At 42.3% G+C, this 27,929-nt stretch overlaps 1 protein-coding gene across 3 annotated transcripts in view; it reads right to left on the bottom strand.

Annotated features, from left to right (window-relative positions):
• Positions 1-19,726, bottom strand: part of LOC127569802 (neural cell adhesion molecule 2-like) — a 1,233,142-nt gene extending 1,213,416 nt beyond the window's left edge. For all 3 annotated transcript variants that reach the window (XM_052014709.1, XM_052014711.1, XM_052014712.1), the window contains exon 1: positions 19,583-19,726. In XM_052014709.1, the coding sequence (XP_051870669.1) occupies positions 19,583-19,634 (52 nt within the window). In that variant the 5' untranslated portion in view covers positions 19,635-19,726. The remainder of the gene's footprint in view (positions 1-19,582) is intronic.
• Between the last annotated feature and the right edge of the window lie 8,203 nt (positions 19,727-27,929).

Raw genomic sequence — 27,929 nt, 5'->3', positions numbered from 1 at the left:
ATACACTTGTGTGCAATTCCACAAAGCATTTTTAAATGAAGCATCGAGAGACAAGAAATTCTGAGCATGGAGTCTTGTACCCTTCTTACAGGGCATCATACGAAATCGAGTCCTGCCACTCAACCAGAATAAAACAGGTGGAAATTGTTACACATTATTTAAGCATAAATCAAAATGCATATAACTAGGTGTTGTTTCCCTCGTACATACCACATGAATGCCATTTTCCAGCATGCATTGCTTGTGACCTCCAAATAATTAAAAAAAATTCTTGCTTTTGCAGGAATGGATTAAATCTTAAATTGCAAAGTTTAAAGATACATCTATTTTTTAAAAATTTGAACAGCAAACTAAATGTTGGCAGGAATCCCTCCCGCCCCCGAAAAAATGTTCTCTTTCAGAAGGTAGTGGTAGTGAAGCATTCACCCAAACTTCATGATCACTGAAAAATTAACCTGGATACTGCACCTTCGGTGAATATTAAGCATCAAATTGGATGTACAAGTTAGCAATTGTTATTCACCAAACACTAAGAACAAAGCAAATCAAGTTGCTACCAACCATACATTACCAGAGTGTATTGTCATTGGTCTACTTTCAAACAACAGATAAAGTCATCCTGAAAGTGGTGCTTAAATCTAGAACCAGATACGATTCAGTGGGGGAGCACACTTATCTAAAATCAAATCTTAGGTGTAGCACTTAAGACACAGTGTTCGATCACACCCGATCTGATCTACTGCTTTACTCAACTCCCTGCCCTCATCTTGTGGAAGAGGGATTGACTCTGCTTCTGTTCCACACAGTAGGCCATGGGATCAACCAGGCTAGACTGGGATTATGCTCATTTTAGCAATTCCAATGCACAGGAATGCAAGAGGCTGCAGAAACCATGGACACAGCCCAGTCCATCTCAGTCACAGCCCTCCCCACCATTGGTAGCATCTACAGGAAGTGCTGCCATCCATCAAGGATTCCCACTATCTGGCTCAAGTCTCTTCTCACTGCTACTGTCAGGCAGGAGGTACAGAAGCCTGAAGTCCCGCACCAGCAGGTTCAGGAACAGCTACTTTCCTACAACCATCAGGTTCCTGAATTGACCTGTACAACCCTAACCCTACCTCAGCAACAGAACACTACAGACCACCTCTTGAACTACACTGCACTTGTCTTTGATTGGGTCTTTGCCTCTTTTTGCACCAAAGGTCCTTTAGCTCTCCCCACTGTATGGCATAAATGTACGTATAATTTATATTCTGTGTCATCTATACCTACAGACGTGATGCTGCAAGTTTTTCCATTGTATTGCATCTCACCATACTTGTGCACGTGACAAAGAACTCTATTCAACTTGGAGGCAGCTGAGGGGCAACCTTTGAGATCTATAAAATCATGAGGGGCATAGATAATCAGTCACCTCCCCCACCCCATGGCAGAGGAGTCTGGAACTGGAGGGCATAGATTTAAAGGTGAGAGGGGAGAAATTTAGGGATCTGAGGGGCAAGTTCCCACCGCCCCCCCCCCCCCCACACACACACACACACACAGGGTGGTGAATATCTGGGGCTAGCTGCCAGAGGAGGCAAATACAATGACAATATTCAAAAGGTGTTTGGACACGTACTTGGATAGGAAAGGCTTAGGGTGATGCGGACTTAATGCAGGCAAGTGCAACTAGCGTAGGTAGGCAAAGTCGACATGGACAATGTGGGTCAAAAGGGTGCTTTTCTCTGCTGCACATTTCCACGATTCTACAATAGTACAAGGGCTGAAATTACTCATCGCATGCAGCATCATGTGCTCACAGCACAAAGAGAGGTCATTCTTCATTTTACTTTTTATTGAAGGTGCAAGATGTCACTTCAGATCCCTCCACTTCATGCCATTATCAAAGACCAAGCTCAGCAACAGATGGAAAATTGTTTTGATAAATCTCATCACTACTACTAATCCTCCACAAAATTGGTGGTGGAGAGAATGCACAATGACCATCAGTCATAAAGCTCACTTAACCCTGGAAGTCCAGCCTTTGCATATCTCCTCATGGGACAGTCAGCCAAGACTTGCAGCCTGAAATTCTTGGGAATGGCAACTACAGCCAGCTGCTTGGCAAGGTGGCAGAGCACATTGTGCCAGCAGCAAGGGGAAGAGAAAAGGGCAAGTGAGAAAAAAAGCACAAGCCATACTGAATACTCACTGGGTTACTCTATGTACTGGCAACCACTGGTTCAAGAACTGTGCCCCTTCAAGATTCTTCACCAGCGGAAACAAAGAGAAAATAAATCTTTACAATGAAAAAAATTGAAGCCATTCGTTTTTTTTAAATTATAAAGGATGAAAATCAGTTTTGAGTGCAAAGCACGATCATATCCTTGGCTCTTCAATTGAAGTGTAATAGATGTTGATCGAGTTTGACAACTGGTCACATTAAAATTGCATGTTGGTAGACTTGGGTAATGGGAAGAGACAAACCACATTCAGCCTCCTAGAACTTGGAGCAACTCAAAAAAGAAAAATGGAGAGAATGGAGCAGACTTCAAATTGTGCACAGTGGATCCCACACAAATAGGCAAAATGTTTGGGGCAATATGCAATCACCATTGTATGACAAGCAGGCTTCATCAGGAGTGATGGGGTAAGAGAAGAGAGCAGCATCTTGTGTGCACACATGCGGGATAGGGGAAAACACAACAGAAGCATTTCCATTAAAGGGCCATTTTCTTGACCAGTTGGTCTGTGGAGGACTGTTGACCATCTCTCCCTCCTGCATTCCAATTTACTCAATGTAGAACAGTGGAACATTGGACACATCTTTCAAGTGATGTTATGAACACAGAATTGGAGCACAGATGGGTTCACTCAATACTGACATCACTAGAAGGCAAGCATTCATTGTTCATCCAAAAATGGCCAGAGACAGTCAAGAGAACCACTTGCAGGTCTGAAGTCACAGTCAGGCTAAAAAGGACAATGGTGAACTAGATTGGTTGTTATTGACAATCCAGCAGTTCAAATGATTACTATTATTGATGCTCAATTCCATATTTGCTTAATCACTTGAACGTATCTGTTCCAGCCATCGAGGCAGGATTCAACTTCTTCTCAAACATACAAATTGAGTTGACCACTCAAACTTGCTCCACCATTTAAAGTGCTCTCAGCTCATTTGGTACAACCTGAGCTCCATATTCTTCTCTGCACACCTTAATAGTTCCACCACATCCCCTTTATCCAGAGCACATTACTTCAAAGAATCTCAATAAGTTGGGCAAACATTATCTCCCTTTCACAAAATCATGTTTGACTTTGCCCAATTACCTTAAAAATTTCAGTTTGCAAATTTCTTTAAATACTAGCAGCTCTAACACATTCCCCTCATACTGGCATATGTTCAATTAACTGGCATATAGTTTCCTGCTTTTGAATAAGGGAGCTACATTTGCCATCTTCCAATCCAGTGGAACCTTCCCCAAATAGAGAGAATTGTGGAAAGTTAAAACCAATGATCCCACTATGCTTTTCTTTTTAAAAAGCCCTGGGATGAATTCCACCAGGACCCAGAGATGTCAGTATACACCTGAGCATCTACACAATACCAGTTTCCTGGTGATTGTAATTATCTGCATCACTCCTCCCTTCCCGTTCCTGATCTCTCTCCATTTTCAGGAATGGAATTTTTATTCTCTACAGTGAGGATTGATGAAAAATACTTGTTTGATTGATCTGCCATTTCCTCCTCATTTAATTCTATAGACTCACTGCACTAAACGTTTCTCTTTAAATCTAGGACTTTGTTTCTGGCTAGCTTTGTTCACTGAATCTCTCATCTTTCAGTCATTTTAAAATATAAAAAATATATCTTCTGGCCCACCACTCGTCTTTCAACAATTATATGCTTCATCTTGAAGTTTAAAGCTGCCTATAACTGAGTTTATTGTGAAAGACTTACTATCCATTCAGATTTTTTTTCCTTAATTGAATGCATCTATTCTGTGTTCTGTGAAAGATTATCTTCAATGTCCAGCAATGCATTTTGATTGACCGACCCTTTAAACCTAATTTGCTGGTTATGCTTTCATGCCCTCACAATTGTCCTTTTAAGATTTTTAAAATGCTGGCCTTGGAGCCATTTTTCCTCCCTCAAACTAATCATTACAAACTATGGGAGTCTTCATGAGAAGATTAATCAATCATGCTGCACATTTCCAGGTTCTTTATCACTTGTTCTGCCTTTTAAGAACTTATCCCAACAACACTAATGCACTCTTCACCTTGCCTTCTTTTGTCCATCTGATGATGTCACCAGGGTAATGGATACTCTAGTAACTAAACCACTATGCAACTGTATTCCAGAGTGGGAAATTACCTGGAGGATTTTCTTTAATGGATGGTTTGGAGATATGGGAACAAGGGCAGGATTTAGAGCAACATGGCAACAGTGGAGCCAATTGTCCTATCTGTAGGGAGCGAGGCAGAGCTTAGAACACTTCATCCCACATCTAGCAAGAGAGGACTAAGGACACTTGTCAAAGAGGCACTAGTGGAAACCTTCAGTGCCAGACATTCTCTTCCAAAAAAAAATGTGCTTTAGTTTTGATTCCAGTAACAGAGGAAGATCTTGCAGCGATACCATGGCAACTATGCTGGAGCGTCTACTCTGTGACCCATTCTCTCAATGGGGATAGTAGAACAAAGGCATGTTAATTTTCAGGTTCTCCTTCAATTAGAGTTGCTTACATTTCAAACGATAACAAGTGCAAATGTTTCCAAAGTAGTTATGTGGGAATATTCATTACCCAAGGTCCTGCTGTCATTTAGACCTGTTTGACTGTGGCCCTTTCTGGATTTGGCCATTAGCTCAGTTGAGACAATGTGGCTGGAGGTGAAAGTTAGCCTAGGTAACATCCAGCCCCACTTGTACGCTGCTGACACTTTGCTCCTGCTCATCTCCCAGTCTCTCCATTAGTAGAAATTTAATCTAACTCTACAAATGGGAAGAGCAAAAGTTAACTTCAGTCTACCACAACTGATCATGATCTCCCAACTCCATCCAGTTCCCCAACTGCTGTCCAAAACCAAACTAGAAATGTTTGATCCAGGTCCAAAGTTCAGACGACCTCTGCACCATCAAGATATCCCATTTCCATCTAAAAGAAAACACCCAACTCACTTAGTGAAACAATGCCTGCATTATTCACCAACAGGCTCCAGTATACCAAAGGAGCATTGGCTGACCTTCTATCAAGGAATGCTCATCCACAGCCCTGTTGCCCATGGGACAATTTACGCCAGCTGAATGGTCACTGACCTTCACTGAAAGACCAATTAACTTTTCCCAAGTCAGTTATCAACTAACACCAACTATCTCCTTCGATAGTTGACTTTTGGAGACCCTTCATCTGGACAAATCCCATCTGAAATGTTGACTGTCCATTTCCCTCTGCATTTGCTTCCTGATTCGCTGAGTTCCTCCAGCATCCTGGAGACACGAGACTGTAGATGCTGGACTCTGGAGAAAAACTACTGGAGGACTTCAGTGGGTCGAGCAGCATGTCTAGATTGTTTGTTGCTCCAGCAGATTGTTTGTTGCTCACATTCCAGCATCTGCAGTCTCATGTCACCAAATATCTCCTCCCAAATGTATTGTTGGTGACTCTCCACACCAGCTGTCTCAGTAGTCAGAGGGGTTGCTGGATTTTTCCTCAGTTATGGAAAGGTTGTGTGTTTGGATGCTGTGGCCCAGTGGGTTTAAAAACAGCTGCAACAGACTGTCCTTTCTATTGCATGTCATTTTCTTCAGGTTATGGCCACTCGGAAGCCAAGATGATATTCAGAACAAAGCTGGTGCACCTTCAGTGAAGCATAGAAGTGTAGATGAAAAACACAATGACGCTGGAGGAACTCAGCAGGCCGGGCAACATCCATAGAGAATTGCAGGCAGTCAATGCCTCCTGAAGGGTCCTGACCCAAAATGTTGATGGCTTGCTTTTCTCCGCTGATGCTGCCTGGCCTACTGAGTTCCTCCAGCATCATCATGTTTTTCATCTAGATTCCAGCATCTACAGTCCTTGGTTTCTTGTTGAAGTGTAGCACAGGGAGAACCTACTGGCAGGTAATGAATACTCAGATGCACTGTTCAAAAAGTATAATCGTAATGGCAAAGGAGAAATTATGCAATAAGGGCTTTCAAAAGGTGTCAGTCCTGGCACCCCACCACAGAATACCCTGGTATTCTGGTCACCTGTACTCAGATGACCATTAGGTCACATGCTCCAGTTGGTGTGCATGTATCCATTCAAGGAGATGTGCACACTTCAAACACTCAGAAATAGCATCTTGGGAGACAAGTCCCCAGCTTCCTGCAGTCATACAATTTTCCACAAATTCAACTTTCTTCCAACTCCATTCTCTTCCATCCCCAGCTCCTTCACCAACCATGAAGGCAATAGATTTATTTACACGTGGCCATCCATACATTAACACCCTTTCCATCTCTAACAGAAGCTAACAACGCATTCTGTCACCTGGCCCAGTTTTTCATGTGGTTCTCAGCCACACATTTATAATTGTTTTATTATTGTCACACGTACCAAGACATAGTGAAAAGTTTCGTTTGCATGCCATCCAGACAGATCATTTCATACACTAGTACAAAAGGAAAACAGAATCTTGTGTGACAGAGAAAGTACAGTGCAGGTAGGAAATTAAGGTGCAAGGGCCACAACGAGGTAGGCTGAGAGATTAAAGTGTTCACCATCATGCAAGAGGACTGTTCAAGAGTCTGATAGTGAGCTAGACTACGTTAACTGCTTTCCGAGGCAGCAGAGAGTGTAGTCAGAGTCAGAGGGCAGGCAGGTTTGTGTGATAGACCGTGCTGCGTTCACAACTCTCCACAATTTTTTGCTGTCTTGGGCAGAGCAGTTGCCATACTAAGCTGTGATGTATCTGAATACAATGACTGTAAAATAAATGGTGACGGTCATCAGGGACATCAAATTTCCTTAGCCTTCCGAGGGAGCAGAGACCCTGGTGCGTTTTCTTGGCTGTGGCAACCACGACAAATTGTTGGTGATATTTTACACCTGGAAAGTTGAAGCTCTCAACCATCTCTATCTCAGCACCCTTGATACAGACAGGGGCACGCAAGTATTTTGGGCATTTAAACGATCTTGGGCAAATTAAATTTATTTTCTTTAGGTGTTTACAGGGACTTGTTGGAATCGTGCACAGAGAAACTGCATGTTGCACTTATGTGCTGCACTGGACCCAGACAATACTACTGGGGTGCCCAGAATGAGCAAAGTATTCCATCCTCAGCACCAGCATCTCCCACTTCAATCTCCATGAAAGAGAGCACTGAAGCAGAACACTAAATAAAATGGCTTTGCAGAGACTATAAGCTCAAGCTGCACTTTATTTTGAAACCCAACATTACTCTTTGTACACACTACATGATTGATGCCAATTTCCAATTCCAAAGCTACACATGCAATTATATTCCTCTCCAGGTGGAGGACAGCATATCAATGTCCAAAGCCTGAAGACATTTTGTTAGTACAAATCAGAACAGTGAAGCATGTGTCACTGGCAAAAAAACTGCTATGAGCAGAGATGGATTGTTAAGTTAAAGAGATCTTGGTATTGGAGATCCATTCAAATTAAACTATCTAATTGGAACAACTGCAAGAGAAATGCAATTCCCTGAACCTTGTTTAAGCACATATTTCCTTTTAAAAAAAAATGCTGAGCTTCATAGTAAAAAAAACTTTTTCCAAAAGAGTAAAAACCATGGGAAATGAAAAGCAGGTGTGTCAGTAAAAGTAGCTTTGAAGTTTGGGGTTGTAGATCCTCATTTGCTTGACTAATGTTCCATAACTTTGGAAACCTGATGACTTTTCTCTGGCCTGGACCTGTATGTGGCCCCCATTTCACACCAATGGCAGCAAGTCTGTACCATATTAAGACATCCAGTGAGGTGTCAGGCTACTAGCAGCCCCTACAAGCAACAAGGCTAGAAACACTGGACTCCTCAATAATGTCTTGTGGACATTATGAAATGTGCAACCTTTTTAAAAAAGGCATGAATGTCAAAAGGCCAAATTACATTAGCTGTATTAGATACGAGTCAGTGCTTGAGTTGGGAACAAAAAAGGTACATTCACTGACGTCACCATCTGTGGAAGAGTTGGGCAACTGGATAGTGAATCTCAGTTGGGTTCAGGTGTCCATAAACCACTTTCTTTTCTTGTTAATTTATTAAATTGAACCTGCACGTTACTAGCAAGGCCATCATTTATTGCACATCCTGATTGCATTTGGACCAAGTAGCTTGCTGGAACATCTCAGAGTACCATTCAGGACAGGCACGGTAACGTAGTGGTTAGCGTAATGCTTTACGGCACCAGTGACCCGGGTTCAATTCTGGCTACTGTCTGTGAGGAGTTTGTATGTTCTCCCAGTGTGTGTGGGTTTCCTCCAGGTGCTCCCATTTCCTCCCACATTCCAAAGATGTGCAGGAATTAGGAAGTTGTGGGCATGCTATGTTGGCACCGGAAGCATGGCGACACTTGCGGGCTGCCCCCAGAACACTATGCAAAAAGATGCATTTCATTGTATGTTTCGATGTACATGTGACTAAGATATCTTCGAGTCAACCATTTTGCTAGGGTGGAATCTAGAGTCACATACATGTTAGATAAGATTTGAACAATGAACAGCAAATTGGCTTCCCCAAGTGACATTAAAAGAGAAACTATAAACCTGCTGTCACATGGTCATTAATGGCCTCTGTATTCTGAATTACCAAAATTCCTCAGTTTCCTTGATAGAGATTTAAATCTCTACCTCCAAATCAATGTCTCTGGGTGCTAATCCAGCAATGTACCCACAATACAACTGCACTGTGGACAAGGACATGGTTTGGTTTTGCTGATGCTCTAAATGCATTCACTTCCTGCTAAATCTGGGATCTGGATTGGTGTTGTCCAGAACATGGGACCTACCAGAGTTAATTACAAAAATCAGAATTACAGAAGGCAGCCATCCAGTCCACTGTGCCTGTGGCAGCTCTTTGAAAGAGCTATAATGATTCATCCTACTTCCCCGCCCCTTTTCCCAAAGCCCCACAAATATTTGTCCTTTAATGATTTATTCAATTCCCTTTTCAAAAGGGACTTTTGGATCTGCTTTCACCATTACTTCTGATCAAAATTGTAACATTGGTAACAATAATCTCCATATCAGATCCTTTTGCAAATAGTATTCATCTGATCATCTGGCTGTAGTTATTCATACTTTGACCACCAGATTCTTTAATTACTTTCCCAAACCCAGTCTAAACAATGAACACTTCTTATACAATCTTCCCTCAACCTTTCTCGCTCCAAGAAAAATCTGTTTCTCAATTCTTCCACATTACTGAATTCCTTAATCCCCACAAGATCACATGTACTCTTTGCTCATCTAGTGAACATTTAGTTGTCCAAGGACAAGTGGAGCCTGTACGTACACAGTATGCGGGGTTACCCATTCTCTTGGACAACATTCCTGCTCCAACTTCTAAAGCACATCTCTCACTACAGTTCTCTCCAGTTTTCCTTGTTGTATTTTTGTTAAGCTAAACAGAGAGGCTGCTGCCAATTTTGCACCAATTAGTTCTGAAATACAGGCAGCAAGTCAATGCACACCAGAAACCCAATTGAAACTATTCCAAACTCATTACATTTAGAGGAAGCATTATCAAATCCCATTAGAATGGCAAACAAACCCTTATCGTGGAAATGAAGGTAACATTGCTGAACAATTCAACCACTTGACCGACAAGGCTCGAGTCCATGGTTGTACTCAGAGGCTTCTGTTAGGGGCAAAAACTCAAGAAATAGCAGAAGTTGACCCTGTGACCCAGAATCCATTCCACCGTTCAATAAGATCATGGCTTCTGATGTTGGCCTCAGCTTCATTTTCCTGCTTGTAACCTTCTAGTACCTTGCAGGCCAAAAGAAAAATCTATCTCACGCTTGCATACATTTGATGAGTGCACCTCTATTGCTCCCAGGAGAGGCAGAGAATTCCCAACCTTCAAAAGAAGGTTCTTATCTCAATTTTGAACAGTTGCAGAATAATTTTCTCTGTATCTGCTAAATTTTAGATTCCAGAGAGGAAATCTCTCAGCATCCACCTCCACAATTTTTCAATAAGATCACCACATTCTTCTACATGCTGACGAACATAGGTCCAAACTGCTCAACCTTTCCTTGTCCCAGACATCATTGTAGTGAGGCTCATTTGAACTACCTACAAATTATAACTTTGCATCGAGACCAAGATAACATCAATGCTACAGAGACTGTCTCAACACTGTACCATAGTAGCAAGGCTTAATTATACTCCTCTACTCCTCCTCCCCCCCCCACCCCAAACCCAATATATTCCATTTGCTTTATTAATTGCTTGCTGCATCTGCACACTGACCAGGTTTCATGAAAGAGGAAAACAAGAACCCTGGTACTGCAACATACTGCAGTCTCCCTCCATCTAGGCAGTGAAGTGCCAGTTTAGCTTTCATAGCAAGATGTACAACTTCAGATTTCCCCACATTTCACTCATCTGCCAAACTTTTGCACACTCACTTGACCCATCCATATTCCTTTGCAGACTCCACAATTGTTCACAGCTCTCTCTCGCCATACATCTTTGCATCACCAGCAGATTTGGTTTCAGAATATTCCATCTCTTCATCCAAGTCACTAGTCTAGATTGTAAATCATCGAGGACCCAGCATTGATCCCTCTGGTACCTTGTGTTACAGCTTGCCAAATTGAAAGCAACCCATTTACTGTTACTCAGCTATCCGTGCTAATACATCACCTCCCAGCCACAAGTTCTAACCATGCGTGGTACCTTACCATATGTTTTCTAGAAATCCAGTTTGCTTTTATCTATCCTGCTGATTATATCCTTGAAGTCTGAATTTGTCAAACAATATCCCCTTCATAAAACGTGTTCACTCTGCTTGCTCATATTTTCAATTTCCAAAGGTCTTGCTACAGCTTCTTTCTATAATTGATTTCAACATTTCCCCCCAATGACAGATGTTAGGCTAAGTAGCCTGAAGCATCATACTTTGTTTCCTTTCTTGATACATACATTGTATTTCCATTTTCCATTCCGTTGAGACCCTTCCAGAATCCGGGGCATTTTGGAAGATCACAACCACTTCTTTTAATGTCCTGGGATGGGATCCAGTGAACTTGCTAGCCTTCAATTCCCTTAGTGTGTTCAGCATTTTGAACTTGGAAATTGTTTATATTCCTCTCTCTCCCCCCCAAATGGGAAAGAGAGGAATATAAACTTGGGATGCTTCCGCAGTTGTCATAGCAGAAGACAACAATTCATTCAAGTATCTACTATATTCTTTTCTCTTCTTTTCCTTCCCCCACCTTCCAAATTACTAATTCGCCTCTCATCATCCAATGGATGAACATTTACTCTGTCTACTCTCTTAAATATACTTTGTAAAAGCTTTGTTATTCTCAATCATTATCTCCCTCCATTAATTTCCTTCATCATCCTTTGGGAACATTTTAGAAATTAACAATCTTTATATTATTATATTCATTTCCCCTCAATGTGATAACACTCTTTAAATCAGCCATTTTGCAGAGTTCTTATTTCCTCAGTGGCATACTTCTTTGTTAAGTATGAAACATCCCCTGAACTGCTTATCCAGTCTTGCAATCCATTTCCCCCAGTCTATTTTAGCCAACTTTCCATCTGCAGAATTTGTGTCTCCGTTTTGCTTTCGTTCCTTTCTGATTGCCTTTCAGTTTAAGTTTCAGACATGTTCCTCAGACTCAACGTGAAATTCAAATTTTATGATCGCTCATCTCAAATGATCCTCCACAAGATTGAGATCATTAATTAATTCCATCTCACCGCACACGAGAAGATCTAAAATGATGGCTCATTTGTTGACTGGTTCCGCCCCAAACCATTCTGTCCTGGAAGTTAATTTATGAATGTCTCAATGCTATTTTCGTTGAATTGAGTTGCCCAGAGACTAGCCGCTTATGTTTATTACAGTCCATTTCACGCCAGTCCCCATTATCTGATTTATATCCGTTCCACAGTATATTTCTTCTTAGGCTGTCATCCTTAACCCCAAGGGACTTGCTTCCAAGAACCACAAGCTCTTCCACAGATGGGGCAGGTGCCCCCCCAACAGGACAGTTGGGTGGATGGCTTGTGAGGTGATGTGCTCCATAGATGGGTGGAAGGATGTAGAAATTGTTCTAACCAATGAACTATTCACTTTTTGTTACTTGCTGCCATTCAAAACAGATTCTTGGCCAAGAACAATTTTCATTACTGGAAATCATAATCATTATGCACTTCAGGAATGCATGCACACGTATGTAGTACAACTGTTTAATGTGCCCCTCCAAAAGCAAATTCCTATGCATGGCATCTCCATTAGAACAAATAGCAATGGACACAGAACTGAACAATGAAGGAGGTAGCAGTCTTTCAGCATGTGCGTATTCTGAAAACAATATGGAGCAGGCCAAATTTAAATACCATCACAATGACAATAATTGGCACTTAAAATCAGATTAGATAACAATCTTTATATTATTCCCCTCATAAAACTTTATTGCCGGTAGTGAAAGTTATTTCAAAAGGATTAGGCTCACCACAATGAGCATAATATTAAAAACGTGCTCACTTCCAGTGCAGGGACTGAGCATTGGCATCATTGGTGGTCATCAGAATCATAAAAATCCAAGTCACACAACTAGTGCACCTTGACTGCACCGTCCACCATCTACAACATGCACTGCAGCAATGCGCCAAATGTTGTAACTAAACCCACAACATCCGCCCTGGAAGAAAAAGTCATCAGGTACCAAAGGCACTCCATTCTCACCACTCCCTCCCAGAATAATTATCCCGATCTAGAAGAAAAAAAGAATCAGTGATCCTCAGTCCTGTTAAGATCCCCCCCCCCAAAACACATGAATTGTAGCCATTTGATAGAAAAAAAAAGAATCAGTGATCCTCAGTCCTGTTAAGATCCCCCCCAAACACATGAATTGTAGCCATTTGATAGAAAAAAAAGAATCAGTGATCCTCAGTCCTGTTAAGATCCCCCCCAAACACATGAATTGTAGCCATTTGATAGAAAAAAAAGAATCAGTGATCCTCAGTCCTGTTAAGATCCCCCCCAAACACATGAATTGTAGCCATTTGATAGAAAAAAAAGAATCAGTGATCCTCAGTCCTGTTAAGATCCCCCCCAAACACATGAATTGTAGCCATTTGATAGAAAAAAAAGAATCAGTGATCCTCAGTCCTGTTAAGATCCCCCCCAAACACATGAATTGTAGCCATTTGATAGAAAAAAAAGAATCAGTGATCCTCAGTCCTGTTAAGATCCCCCCCAAACACATGAATTGTAGCCATTTGATAGAAAAAAAAGAATCAGTGATCCTCAGTCCTGTTAAGATCCCCCCCAAACACATGAATTGTAGCCATTTGATAGAAAAAAAAGAATCAGTGATCCTCAGTCCTGTTAAGATCCCCCCCCCCAAAACACATGAATTGTAGCCATTTGATAGAAAAAAAAAGAATCAGTGATCCTCAGTCCTGTTAAGATCCCCCCCAAACACATGAATTGTAGCCATTTGATAGAAAAAAGAATCAGTGATCCTCAGTCCTGTTAAGATCCCCCCCAAACACATGAATTGTAGCCATTTGATAGAAAAAAGAATCAGTGATCCTCAGTCCTGTTAAGATCCCCCCCAAACACATGAATTGTAGCCATTTGATAGTAAAAAAAGAATCAGTGATCCTCAGTCCTGTTAAGATCCCCCCCCAAACACATGAATTGTAGCCATTTGATAGAAAAAAAAGAATCAGTGATCCTCAGTCCTGTTAAGATCCCCCCCCCCCAAAACACATGAATTGTAGCCATTTGATAGTTATCAGCCCACCTTCAAGAACAAAAAAAAATCACCAGTGGCACAGACACTTTAAAGGAAACAAGGTACTGCATAGAAAGGAGGGGAGAATTCAACCCATCACACCTAAGCTGGCTTTTTGAAAGGCGTCCCATTCTCTCCTCTGCAAGTTATGGAATAAGAACATTAAGTATTCAATTCACCTCAGAAAGTTACAATTGCATTCTATTATTACTTTCAGACAAGTTACAGTGGCCCAAAATGGAAAGTAAAAGTCTTCCATTTCTTGCCAGCGTTTTTGTCAATTATTTTAAAAACAACCTCAGCTGAACGATCGTCCCCTCTCCAAGCCAAGTGGAGAAGCTGTTAATTATAATATCCAAACATCAGCTAACTCAGCACCCGTGACTCAGTAGCTTCTGGGAGACCGGCAAATGCAACAATATTTCCCATATAAAAAAGGGAGAGGGGAGGGTGGAGAGAGAGTTAACGACAGCATATCCTGTATTTGTCCACCTCAACATTAAGGCAGAAAATAATGCTGATTCCACTATTGTTTTGGGATGATCCAAACAAGTTACAGACAATTAAGTATTTCTAAAATGTAATAGAGGAGCTACAGTCATAAGATAGGCACAGCAAGATTCTAGAAAAGGGTTAAATACAAAACTTTCATTTGGTTGAAGAGCAAAAACTAAGAATATCATGAAAAAAAAGTTACTCTTTGAGAGCCATCTGGGAGTGCAGATTTTAGAATGCACTTCTAAATGCAGCAGTGTCAGTACTGTACTGCACCCATACAGATTTAGGTACAATACTTGGTAGTTGTACAAGGAGAAGATACTTCAGGAAAATGAAAGTGGTTCATGCTTCCTGCCCCACAACCTCCAGCAAGTTATAACAGAGAGAGGCATTTGTAGAAGTCACAAATAGTGCTTTGTCAAAGCAGTAGAACAAAAATAGAAAACACCAGGTCTGAAAGTAGACTGTTAATATTTCAGCTGTGAGTTATTGTCAGGCTCACACCTTGGGAAAGTAGCAGTGGTTCCATCACAATTCGGTTTTGGAGAAAAGCATTTCTCTTGAAGATGCAATTTGACATGCTGTCCATAGCCCGTTTCCATTTTATTGCAAGCAGGATATGGTGATGCTTGCTTGATAGAGTATCTGTTGAGTGCAGTTTGCATCAGGATGTGCTGCCAAAATGTTTGCTGCAACAGTTCTATATATATGAGATGAGATTCGGGGAAACCTATATACGTGTGCCAAAGATGGAATGCATGAATGACTAGATAAATGTTAATGCTTTTAATATACATGTACATGACCAAAAACAAAATTAACACAAGAACTTGTGTAGTGCTTACTTTGCTTAGATTTCATATAAACTTATTAGGTACACCATGTATTAAAGAGCATTATGCAAGTAACCGTGGACATGACATTTGCTCCCACTTCGGATAGAAGAGACAGTTCATGTACAATATGGTGGAAAATAATAACCAAGGAGTTGTTTGAACTCATTGCAAAAGATACAAAAAAAATGTTCCTTGCAAATTGTACTAAGGCACCCATAGGTAAGCAGTGGCAAGAGCAATCTAAACTTCATCACCCCTCATTATCTGATCAAAATATTGTTGCTTGAAAGAAGAGGCCAATGATAATTGGTGCAAAACCTTTAGACACTTGATGCCATTAAAGTAATAAACCACTGCCTGCCATGAAACATTTTAGTTATTAATGCGACATTCAGGAGGTGTCCAAGCTGTTCAGTGGATATGTATCATATTACGACAATAATTTTGAGAGTTTTTCCATTTAGTAAATATTCAAAGGATATTTTGTTCTCAAGTCTATACAAGTATAGATGAACCTGCTTCTGTACATCATGCACCAGAATACAAATCAGAATTAGCCACTGATTGGACAGTCCAGCTGCTTCCCACCTCTAGTATTTGAATAGTGAGTCCCAAGGTTGTAAAAGACCAGAGACGGGCTTCAAGAGACAAGAGGCTCAGCAAACCTCAATACATTTGGGGGAAAATATCAGCAAACTAAACATTATCAAAGCTGGTTCCAATGATGAAACAGTGAGTGGAGAATAGACCATGGATCCATAGGTGGCAAGTGTTGTGTAGGAATACATACTGGAAAGAAAATTAAAGCAACACTATCACATTCATTTTTTTGCGGGGGGGGGGGGGAAAGAAGGTGGAGACTATAATTGCAGAAGGATATTCATCATTTTATATCATTGCACAACTGGCCTTTAGATTAGAAACACTTCCAAAACAGTTAAAGTGTTAACCAAAACTAATGAAAAGTCAAGCTTCAGAGAGACTGATATGGTAACCACTTTGATTAATAAAATTTAACATTTTAAGTCCTGTTCCACACAAGGGACAAAGCTAGTGTATAGCAAGAGTGGAATCACTCAAGCCTAGTATTTTCACTACTACACCAATGTCAACCTTAATTGCCAGACGTTAATTTTAGGGTTTTGAAAATTGGTTGAATTAAGAAATGCAAGTCAGGGTATATAGGTCACATTGCAGGAACATTGAAAACCAGTTGATCCCTCCCCATCCAAAAAAAAAATCGCCAAGTTCACAAGAAGTCACGGTATCATTCCAAACCTCGCCCACTCGTCCAGCAACAGATCGAAATAAAACAATCTCCTTCAAATGAGAGAGAAAAGAAAAATCTACTAGGGAACAAGCTCAGATGATTTACGAACTAATTTCTAAATATTCCCCAACTACAGAAATATTTACTGACATATTTTACCTCCCAAATAGTCAGATACGTACGTGCTGCTTATTTCAATTATATCCCATAATGAAACGTTACCGGCTCTTGACCATTTAATTAAACCATCTGTGTGAATGAAACGCGTTTCATCTTGAAGCAGTTTTAATAGCGGTTGGGTTTTAACTCTTGCTTGCTTCCCTCAGTAGACAGTTAAGTAGTTTCGAAAGGGGACAATTAACCATTTGAAACCATTCTCTCCAGGTTAATCTTGGACAGCCGAATTCAAAGATAGACCAATTTCTGGCAAATGTGAACCCTGTTCAGGATTCATTCCGACTCTGGACATCTTTCAGGCTAATCATTTTTTCTCCCTCCTAATCCCACCAAAAATCTCCCTCCCCACCTATCAATAATCATCACAGCTCCTCCTTAACATCTCTCATAGAATCAATAGCCCCGACCCAATTAGCAATGGACAACTCGTCCTCATTTCCCACCACGGCTCAATCTTTATCCCCGACCATCCAAGGGAATCATTTCCAATCACAATTGTCAAGATGCGTTCTATCCTCCTTAATCCCGAAGTGGAAGGGCGGCCAACCGCAGTCTCTTTGCTACGAGACCTCCGACCCTTCGCGAGTCCCAATAGATTACTTGCAAGGAAGAACCATTACGCTTAGTTAAGGAGGGATTTCAGTTGCGCCGAGGACTGGCGGTGGGCGAAATGTTGATTTTTGTACCGCAATATATTAAATACTGCGGAAATCGGGGAAACAAAAATCGGCTCACATCTCAGCGATTGGCTTCCCCATTTTAAAACCCACCCGCCGTCATCAAGACCCCCTCTCCGTCGATCACCCACGAAAGTGCAAGGGATACGCGCTCACTAATCACATCGGCTTGGGGTCTGCCTTGTATTTAAGGTTATTCGTAACTTTAGAATGTTCAATCGATGTTAAGGGAATGCTAGTGACATTTTACAAGCGACGTGGTGTAAAGCTATCTAATATTTATCCTGCTGCCTCAATTGGCCGTGAAGACGGCGGTTGTGGGGTTAAACTTCCACAGGAACAGTTCGGGCGAGTGTTTTTAAAACTGGAGCCAGCACTTTGTGGCTTCAGGTGTTATTCTATGCACGCACATGGACGCTCCCCCTCGGAAACACATTCACCGCACATGTGGGCATCTTCGGCACGGTACTACCTCCAGTCTTCGAACTTAAGAGTTGAGACCCCAGGATCACTGGGCTGTGTGGCGGGAGAGTTGGGAGGGGGAAACCAAGCTGCAGACCGATTTCTCAGGAGCAAGGCTGGGTGGGAGATTTACAAACAACCCGTTAGCTCATGCAGTCCAAATTCTTCAATTTTTCTCTCACCCCCCCCCCCTCCTCCTTTGGTTGTCCATTTACGCAGAGTGCGCGTTCATCCGGACCCAGGTTAGTGGCTCTGCGACTTCTTTCTTAACCCCCTACCACCCCTTCCCAGACATTTCCAGGGAACGCAGCGCACCATTTCTAGCACGCCATGCAACAGTTTGACTTTCACAGTCTGTTAACCCTACAAGGTTGTTTCTACATTGCTCCGCAGAGTTTCACCATGGGACCGTTTATGTCTGCCACACAGCCTCCTCGCTAATAGGCCATTACTTTTCAATTAAGTGGGCAACGGGACAATGTCGACACAGTTCTCCTGATACTGTTCTTTATTATAAAGATAAATAACACTAACGGCATATTAACAAGGGTAGTGTGTCAGGGAAAGATCGTATTGATTAGAAGCAACTGCCAACGGAGATTGTTTCAGTAATAAAGTCTTATCAGTATTAATCAGGAGATCGAGGAGCGGTAGACAGTAAGAATGGATAGAACGCCCTTTCCTTTAGTGTCTCAACAATCGCTTCCCGGCAGGACTCGCCCCCTTGCCCTGGTAGACCCGCGTCCCCCGGTGTACGATGAGAATAAGGTGACAGTTCGGAGTTAGTTTCCTTCTGAATGTAACGCACGTTTGGAGGCGACTTTTCATGGGATCTTACAGCTCCGCATCGCCCCCTTCTGAACGCAGCATCACTCTTCGGGCTAACAGCTCTCTCCGCTCGGAGACGTTTCAGTTCTACTCGCTTTGCTCAATTACAAACAGGCGCGCACAGTTTAAGCTCTCATTAGGGTGAAAACTGTTTAATCCGCCGCCGTCACCTGCGAGTTAATCTGCAGTGAGGTACTGGAGGCTGTGTCTCAATTCGATTCAGGTGACGTGGGGGAATAAACTTGGGTACCTCAAGTGTTCCAGAACGACCATGTCAAGAGTCCAGTCCGCACACAGGGTAACAATTACATCCCATAATTGCAAAAATGAAAGTGCTGGAAATATAGTCGTTAAAGCTCGGGGCACGGGGAATCTGATACCTTCGTCTCAGATCTCTCCAATATGAGGGACACCCCCCCCCCACCCCCAAAAATACACGTGATGTACAAACTCTTCGGAATCCCTGCTTGTACCAGCGATTTACGTTAATGGGCAATTAACAGGGCTCTGCTAAACGGTCCTGGTTTAAATTCTTAATGAGGACGTGCAGCATGGAAAGTTAGAGGAACTCCACTCTTACACTTCACTGCCTCCGGAATCAGCGCCCAATACACAAACACATCTGCAACAGCACCCTTCTCAAACCACCAACATCTGTCACAATAGCAGCGGATAACACCGACACACACCTCGCCGCCAGTTTAGCCAAAAACGAGATTTCAAACAACTCTTCAGTGTGCATCCTCTTCTCTACAATCTGTCCTGGTGTTCAATCCCAATCTCACACTGCATTGCAGTCAACGCTTCTACCTTGCTATTTAGTATTATTTATGAACACTCTCCATCTCCTACCTTCCCCAATGCAGATGAACAATCCGATTAGGTAGAGCGAGGCGAAGGTCATTTTCTCAGGAGCTGGCCTTGTTGCGCGCAGACAGGTCCCGGAGACTCGCACAGAGCCGCTTGCTCGTCTGCCAGAACCTTTCCTGAAACTGGTGCTGGAAACGCTGCCACAGTGAACTATATCGCATGCCATCCTCTGCCAGAATATCCTTCCGCGGCGGGGCGGCGCATCGGCTTCACACTCCGGCAGGGAGTCGGGTCAGTAGGAGTATCTGTACTTGGACAAAGTGATGGGAAGGCAGGGAGAGAGGTCGGTGGACGGAGGGCCAGAGATCTGGGGAGAGACAGAACCACAGCTAGAAAGGCAGCTATTGATACAGGTACATTATAGTTGGCCATATAGAGTTATAGGTATAGATAAGGTTTAGGGCTGTGTGTGTATATATGTATGGAAGACAATTGTGTCGACATCAGATTGATTCAAAAGGTGCAGAGAGAGAGAGAAGGGATGGAAAGTTAGGACTTGTGTGCTCCTGGAATAAATAAATGGCAGCTAGTCAGATAGAATCAGGCTCAAAATCGCACCGTGGCTGCTTAAAACCATTGGATCTGTCGGCATTGCACCTCCCGTCCATGTGGTCTGTTACACCCGGCCCCCTGTCCCAATTCCGCCGACGTTGCACTTTCTCCGCCGGATAGAATCTGCGGATGCACTCGGTGCTCTGAAGTCAGGCGGCTGGCAGAGAACTGATCAGTCCGTGATCGGGAACAAAAAGGGGGGTAGCCGCTGCAGTTTTCAGAACAAAACGCGTGAGAAAAGTTTCCTTCCACCTCACGCAGGATGAGGCGAAAGTCGGTACTTATCGGGCAGCCAGAACAGTTAATTTGAGAATTCAAAGTCAGCTTTGAAATGACACCGTGTTCATTTCAAGATACACTCCTGCCGGCTGCTGTTGTCTGTGGCGGGGATGGGTTACAGTGCAGGCGACGCTGGAATATGCAAGGCGCAGAGGTGTTGGGAGACCGGGTGTACAAGAGTCGCCACTCTCAGGTTAATTGCAGACCACGCAAGACTCCAATTTGTAGTTAAAGGGAGCCGATCCACCCTTTAGAGAATATAGTGCCGCAAAATCCGGTTCTCTGGTGCAGAGGAATTAATCAGGTATCATTTGCATGAATTTGTTCACCGCTTCTTAGCACGCCGATTCCGTGTGTTTGATCTGTTAGCAAAGGAAACAAAAACGTGCTGAACATTTTACTAATACACGGCATCCCAAGATCTTTTTTTCTCTTGGTTTTTGAAGTAAAGAAGTATTAGAAAAACAATTGAAATAAAAAAAAGTGAATGCTAACCGTACCTCGCCTTTTGCAGATGCTGCCTCATCTGACGAACATTTTATGTTTTCCTTTTAAGTCTGGGATTGCATTTCTGCAGATTTTGCAGCGATTTGCAAATCGGGAGAGAAATAAAACCCCGCAGATGTTGGAAATCTGAGACAAAACCAGGCAATGTTCAGCGTGTTCAGTTCGGAGGGTCTTCGACCTGGAATCTTACCTCTGTATCTCTCTCCACAGCTGCTGCCTGACCTGCTGAGTGTTTCCAGCATTTTTGTTCTTGTTTGCTTCTTTGCGACTGGTTTGGAAGCATGTTGTAAAATATTGACAGCCTGTGTGAAAACATGCGATGTGAAAGCTCAGTTTCAACGATCCATAGACCTTTAAAACAACGAAGAAATGGCGTAAAAATGCCAAAGCTTTGCAGAGGAGATACCTCAGGGTGATGCTCCTGATGTGGGGCTTTGGTTATATGGAATATTTAAACAAACCAGAGTAGTTGTTCTTGGAGGAGAAAGAGTTTGGAGAATATCCAACAGAGGTTAACGTTTGGAAAAAAAACTGTTGGAATTCATTTCTGACTGTGAATGATCTTCAGCTGAAATGTTAATTCAGTTTCTCTCTCCGCAGATGCTGCTTGACCTGCAGAATATTTCCAAATTCTTTTTTGCTTTTGTTTTAAAACTATATGAAGGTTTTTGGTTGTGTAGATGGGCAAAGTTTTGGTGTTGGTTTATTATTGTCACTTGTACCGAGGTACAGAGAAAAACTTGTCTTGCATACCGTTCGTACAGGTCAATTCATTACTCAGTACAGTTACATTGAGTTAGTAATACTGCTTTTCTGGCAGGTTGGTCAGGATCCAAAGCACAGGGACTTCAAACAAAGCAGCAGATACTGGCAGTACTCAGCAGATCAGGCAGCATCCGTGGAGAGAGAAATAATGGGAACTACTTTGCCAGTCTGAATGAAAGGTGATCAATCAGAAACATTAACTCTGTCTCCCGCCCCACAAATGCTGCCTGGCATGTTGAGTATTTCTAGTATTCTGCATTTTAGTTTAGATTTTAGCACTTGTTTTTGGACATAGATTTAAGGTATATCAAAAATAGCCTGAAGGGTAATGGAAGATTTCTTCTTCATTTTAACCAGCAAATTGTTACCATCCAAAAAAACATTGCATAAATAGATTTAACAGTCATTTCCAAAAAGAAATTGAATAAATACTTTAAAAGGAAAGCATAATTACAGGGCTATGAAGAAAATGAAAGAGAGTGGAACTAATTGGATAACTCTTTCAAAGAGCCATCACAGGTGCAACAGACATAGTTTTCTCCTGTGGAGGGTGATTCAGTGATATGGTAGCAGTGTGGCTATGTTGCTAATTAATAATACAGAGGTCTGGACCAATCCACCTGAGATGTCGTTCAATTCTCCACCATGGCAACTGGGGGAAAAATTCAATTCTTAAGTAAATCTGGAATTATAGATCGCCATGGGTAATCCCAAAACAACTGGACTGTTGTAAAGACCAAACAGGTTGATTTATGTCCTTTAGGGAAGGAAATCTACCAGACTAATGTACCTGCTTCTAAAGTGCCTCAACAAAACAGTCAAATCAAGGGCAATACATGCTGGGTCAGGTTTGTCTGTATGGTTGTGGGGTAACGATTCCAGCCTGGATATCTTGCTATGGGGAGGCAACTTCTCAGTCACCGAAGTCAAAGAACTGGTTGGTGGATGTCTCCTTCTGATGGACATAACATACCATAATACTCCGCTCCAGCTAACTCTTATCAATGTGTCCTCCTCGCCCATGCAGAGCGAGTGGCTGGCCATCTTCCAACAGCTCCCACCACTGCTGGTGACATCCCAGCCGGACGTTCTGGCAGGTGGCTTCAACTGCATCACTGATGTGTTGGGAGATCGCACAGTGCCAATGGCAGACTGCACCTCCAGACTCTGATAGAAACGGATAAAGATACAAAGTTGTGCGACGCCTTCAGCGATGCTGCAGGTGGAGCACAGCAGCAAGTCACCAGGTTGAGATCAGGTGGTTTAGCCTGGATCCGAGTAGGGTTCCTCTTCGTGTTGGATCAAAGGTGATGTTGTGATTATGAAGGGACATATCAAAATAAATCCGACCACTCTTTGCAAGTTTGCATGCAAAGGGACAAATCCAAGATACTTGAATGTAGAAAAGGAACACATTTCCCTCAATGGGCCCTCTGTTAAGTTACATATAGAATATATAGAACATGACAATACAGTACAGTACAGGCCCTTTGGCCCACGATGTTGAGCCAACATTTTATCCTGCTGTAAGATCTATCTAACCCTTCCCTCCCACATAGCCCTCCATTTCTCTATCATTCATGTGTTTATCTAAGAGTCTCTTAAATGTCCCTAATGTATCTGCCTCCACAACCTCTGCCATCAGTGCGTTCCACACACCCACCATTCTCTGTGTAAAAAAAAACTTGCCTCTGACATAAGATATCTTTCTTAGTCACATGTACATCAAAACACACAGTGAAATTGCATTGAGTGTTCTAGGGACAGCTCAGAAGTGTCGCCACACTTCCGGTGCCAACATCGCCCCTATACCTTCCTCCAATCACCTTAAAATTATGCCCCTTCATGTTAGCCATTTTCACCCTGGGAAAAAGTCTCTGGCTGTCCACTTGATCTATGCCTCTTATCATCTTGTAGACCTCTATCAAGTCACCTCTCATCCTCCTCCTCTCCAAAGAGAAAAGCCCTAGCTCACTCAACCTATCCTCATAAGCCATGGTCTCCAATCCAGGCAGCATCTTGGTAAGTCTCCTCTGCACCCTCCCTAAAACCTCCACGTCCTTCTTATAATGAGGCGACCAGAACTGAACACAATACTCCAAGTGTGGTCTAACCAGAGTTCTATAGAGCTGCAACATTTCCTTGCGGCTCTTGAACTCAATACCTGAACTAATGAAGGCCAATGCTCCATACGCCTTCTTAACAACCCTATCGACCTGCGCGGAAACCTTGAGGGATCTATGGACGTGGCCTAGGAAGTTGCTCAGAAGTGGGCAGTTTGATGGGTGGGATTTACCAGGGAACTGTTGAGAGTTCTCTATACTCATGTAAGCAGGTTCAAGTTTTCCAGCTACAAAGGCAGAGTTGCTGAGCCTGCTGACAGCTTTTCACCCGTGTTGGCCGACTGAACTCTGACTCTGGTCACTTCAGTGTGGGAGGGAGAAGCTGCAACAATCCCCTCACTACTTACATTGGGAAGTCTGCTTGACCGAGCTCGGGTTAGGTCTGACCTTGGAGTTTTCCCCTATGTATTGAGTGGAGAAGAATGGCTGGGAGGAATTATGGTAAGAGTTTTTCCAGATTTTGTTTTTAACTGGTTGAGTTTATTTTGAATAATTTGGTAAGAGTTTTTCCAGATTTTGTTTTTAATTGGTTGAGTTCATTTTGAATAATTTTATATGCCTTTGTGCTTTTTTTTGTTTAATTTTTTTTATTAGCTTGTGTGAACAAAGTTGGTCTGTTGAAAAGAGAATGAGCTGATTAGGTTTAATTGGCCTTTGTTTGTGTCTTAAAATGTTTTCCATTGTATATTCTCATCCTTCCCACCAGCCCGTGGCACCAACCAATCTCTGTAGCCTCCTTGTTTCATCTCTGAAAGCTCTACTTTTCTCCCACGGTGGCCTTGTATATCTCCCACTTCCTTTGTCACAATATTGGTGGCTGTCCTTAGATGTCCTGAGCTCTGAAATTCCTTCCCTCACCCTATTTGATCCCATACCTGACTTTTCTGATCATGGAGTAGGTTTATGTAGGTCGGCACAACATTATGGGCCGAAGGGCCCGTACTGTGCTGTACTGTTCCATGTTCTGCTTTAACATACTCCAGAAAATCTACCTCTCTGACCATTGTTTTGACCACCTAACCTAGTATTGGCTGATGTGGTTCAGTGTCAGGTGTTTGCTTGATAACTCACCCATGATCAGTGTGCGATCTTACAGGTGCAATGTAACTGCAGATATGATAAAGTATACTCATGATAGAGTGAAGGACTCGAACCATCTCTTGCTTCCTCATTCCTTATTGCACTAAACTCCTGACCACCTTACCTCCTTCCCCAGCCTGCCTGTTAGATAATGTTGTTCATGGTTTTCTGTTTTCTGATGCTCTCCATCAGATCTGTTTTCTTTGAGATCTTTGACTTCAGTGTCAGGTAAGGATGGCAGATTTCCTTCCTCAAAGGATATTAATTAACTGGCTTGATTTTTATGACCATCCGGCAGTTTCATGGTCACTATTGTTGATACTAGCTTTACATTCCCAATCTATTTAATTGCTTGAATTTATATTTTCCATCTGCTATGGTAGGATTCAAACTCTGAATCAAATGACCAGACCTCTGCATGGTGGTAGATCAGTAACATAACTGTTGTGTTACTGAACCTTGGTAATGTAAGAATACTGACAGAATGCAAATGTGGATGGAGTCTTGAGCATGTATTCCCAATTGCAGGAATACCAATCTTCAGCAAAACAATTCTCCGAACCTTTTACTTGTTTATTTGAAAAATAATACAGTAAAATCTGTCATAATAATGTCATGGCTGCACTTCTGCATGAAGTGTGCCTCTTCTTTCTTTTTGTTGAGGGAGCAAGAACAGAATAAATCATATTAGTGATGGAACGGTTTTGAATCAAATAAGTTTTAATGGAGGTTTTCAAAAGATTTTCATGGATAGATCTGGCAGGAAGGTCGGTTACCAATGGACACGGGTCAAAAACTAGTGGAAAAGGACCAGAGTGGAGATGTGGGAGGGTTTCATTTACACAGCACGTTGTTGTGGAATGGAATGTGCTGCCTGGAAAGTTGGGCAATCAGATTCAACAATAACTTTAATACTTGGATAAATACTTGGAAAAGCTTTAAAGGGCTTGGAGAAAGAGCAGAAGGATGGGGGGGGATCTCATTGAAACCTACTGGATACTGAAAGATAGAGTGGATGTGGAGAGGATGTTTCTGTTAGTAGGAGAGTCAAGGATCTGAGGGCACAGCCTCAGGATAAAGGGACGTCCCTTTAAAACTGAGGAGAAAATTCTTCAGCCAGACGGTGGTGAATCTGTGGAATTCGTTGCCAAAGACGGCTGTGAAGGCCAAATCATTGGGTGTATTTAAGGCAGGGATTGATAGGTTCTTGATTTCTAAGGGCATTTAGGGTTGCAGTGAGAAGGCATGAGAAAGGGGTTGGAAAAATCAGCCATGATTGAATGGTGGAGCATACTCAATGGGCTAGATGGCCTAATTCTGCTCCTATACCTTATGGTCTTACGGTCTAATGGATTAATTAGATATCTTTAAAAAGAGACAGTCTAAGCCCTAGAGGCCAAGAGCAGCTAATACTGTGCTTTGAGATTAGTTGATGCCATGATAGATAATACTTCCATCACAAAGATGGAGTGTGAACACACTTGAGAATGTATTGGAAAATTATAAAGTTAAGTAGAGTCAGAGATGATTGACTGCAAAGCTGCAGGGGCCATGAAACAATTGGCCAAGAACATTAAGGGTAGCATTAAACAGAGAGTTTTGATTTAGTCAAAGTGTATATAGGCAAGAAGATCCTTTCTCGTAAATTTAAAAAATGTTTGCCTGAAGTTCCTGATGGTCCAGGACTTTTACTGAATAAGACACTGTAGCATAGCAGTTAGCGTAACGCTATTAGCACCAGCGACCTGGTTTCAATTCTGGCCGCTGTCTGTAAGGAGTTTGTACGTTCTCCCCGTGTCTGCGAGGGATTCCTTTGGATGCTCCATTTCCTCCCACATTTCAAAGGCGTACGGGTTAGGAAGTTGTGGGCATGCTATGTTGGCGCCGGAAGCGTGGCGACACTTGTGGGCTGCCCCCAGAACACTCTATGCAAAAGATGCATTTCACTGTGTGTTTCAATGTGCATGTGACTAATAAAGATACCTTAATGATTATCCCTTTCACGATATTGCAAAGGTCAGGCAATAAAATACACCTGAAGTTCCGTTGTTGTTTTTCCACTGAGACGTGGTCACTCTGTGCTCCTCTACTTTCTTCATAGCTTATGGAGATTTGGCATGTCATCAAATACTCTAACAAATTTCTACATATGCACTGTTCAAAATATCCTGACTAGTTGCATCACAGCCTGGTACGGCAATTCCAACGCACAGGAATGCAAGAGGTTGCAGAGACTAGTGGACACAGTCCAGTTCATCATGGGCACAGCCCTCCCCACCATTGACAGCATCTACATCTACCTCTTGCACTACCATGGACTTGTCTCTGATTGTGGGTTTTTTGCACTAACGTCTTGTCTTGCACAGTCTTTTTATTTACTGCCTTGTATGATTTATGTATATTTTCTGTATAATTTATGTGTTGTGTGTTGTCTGAACCTACCTGCCTGATGCTGCTGCAAGCAAGTTTTTCATTGTAGATGTACTTGTGCACATGACAATAAACCCAACTCGACTTGACTTGACTCAATTCGATGAAGACCCTGGAGAGCTCCTTAAATCCACAACCTTCTGTGTCAAGAGGACAGAATGTTACCAACCAAGCCACAGTTCACATATGATAGGTAGAGCTCTTTTCAGTTCCTAAGTATCGTAATGCAATGAAAACCTTACCACACAAAAGTCAGTGAAAGCCTCCTCACCATTGGAGTGAACCATCATCCCAAAGGGATTGGCAGAGGGATCAGTACTGATAATCACATCCAGTTGAACTAATGGAATTGTAGTTGTAGTTGGTTTACTAATGTCACATGTACTGGGATACAGTGAAAGGATTTTGTTTGCATGCCATCCAAACAGATCATTCCATTCTTAAGTACATCGAGGTAATACAAAAGGGAAATCAAAACAAGAATGCAGAATGTAGCGTTACAGGTACAGAGAAAGTGCAGTGCAGGTAGACAGATAAAGTGCAAGGGGCATGATGAGGTAGACTGAGACCACAAAATATAGGAGCAGAATTAG

Source organism: Pristis pectinata, chromosome 4, assembly GCF_009764475.1.
Source record: "Pristis pectinata isolate sPriPec2 chromosome 4, sPriPec2.1.pri, whole genome shotgun sequence".
In the NCBI taxonomy this organism is placed as follows: Eukaryota; Metazoa; Chordata; class Chondrichthyes; order Rhinopristiformes; family Pristidae; genus Pristis; species Pristis pectinata.
The sequence above is the reverse complement of the archived record's forward strand: the minus strand, read 5'-3'. Positions and strand labels throughout refer to the sequence as shown.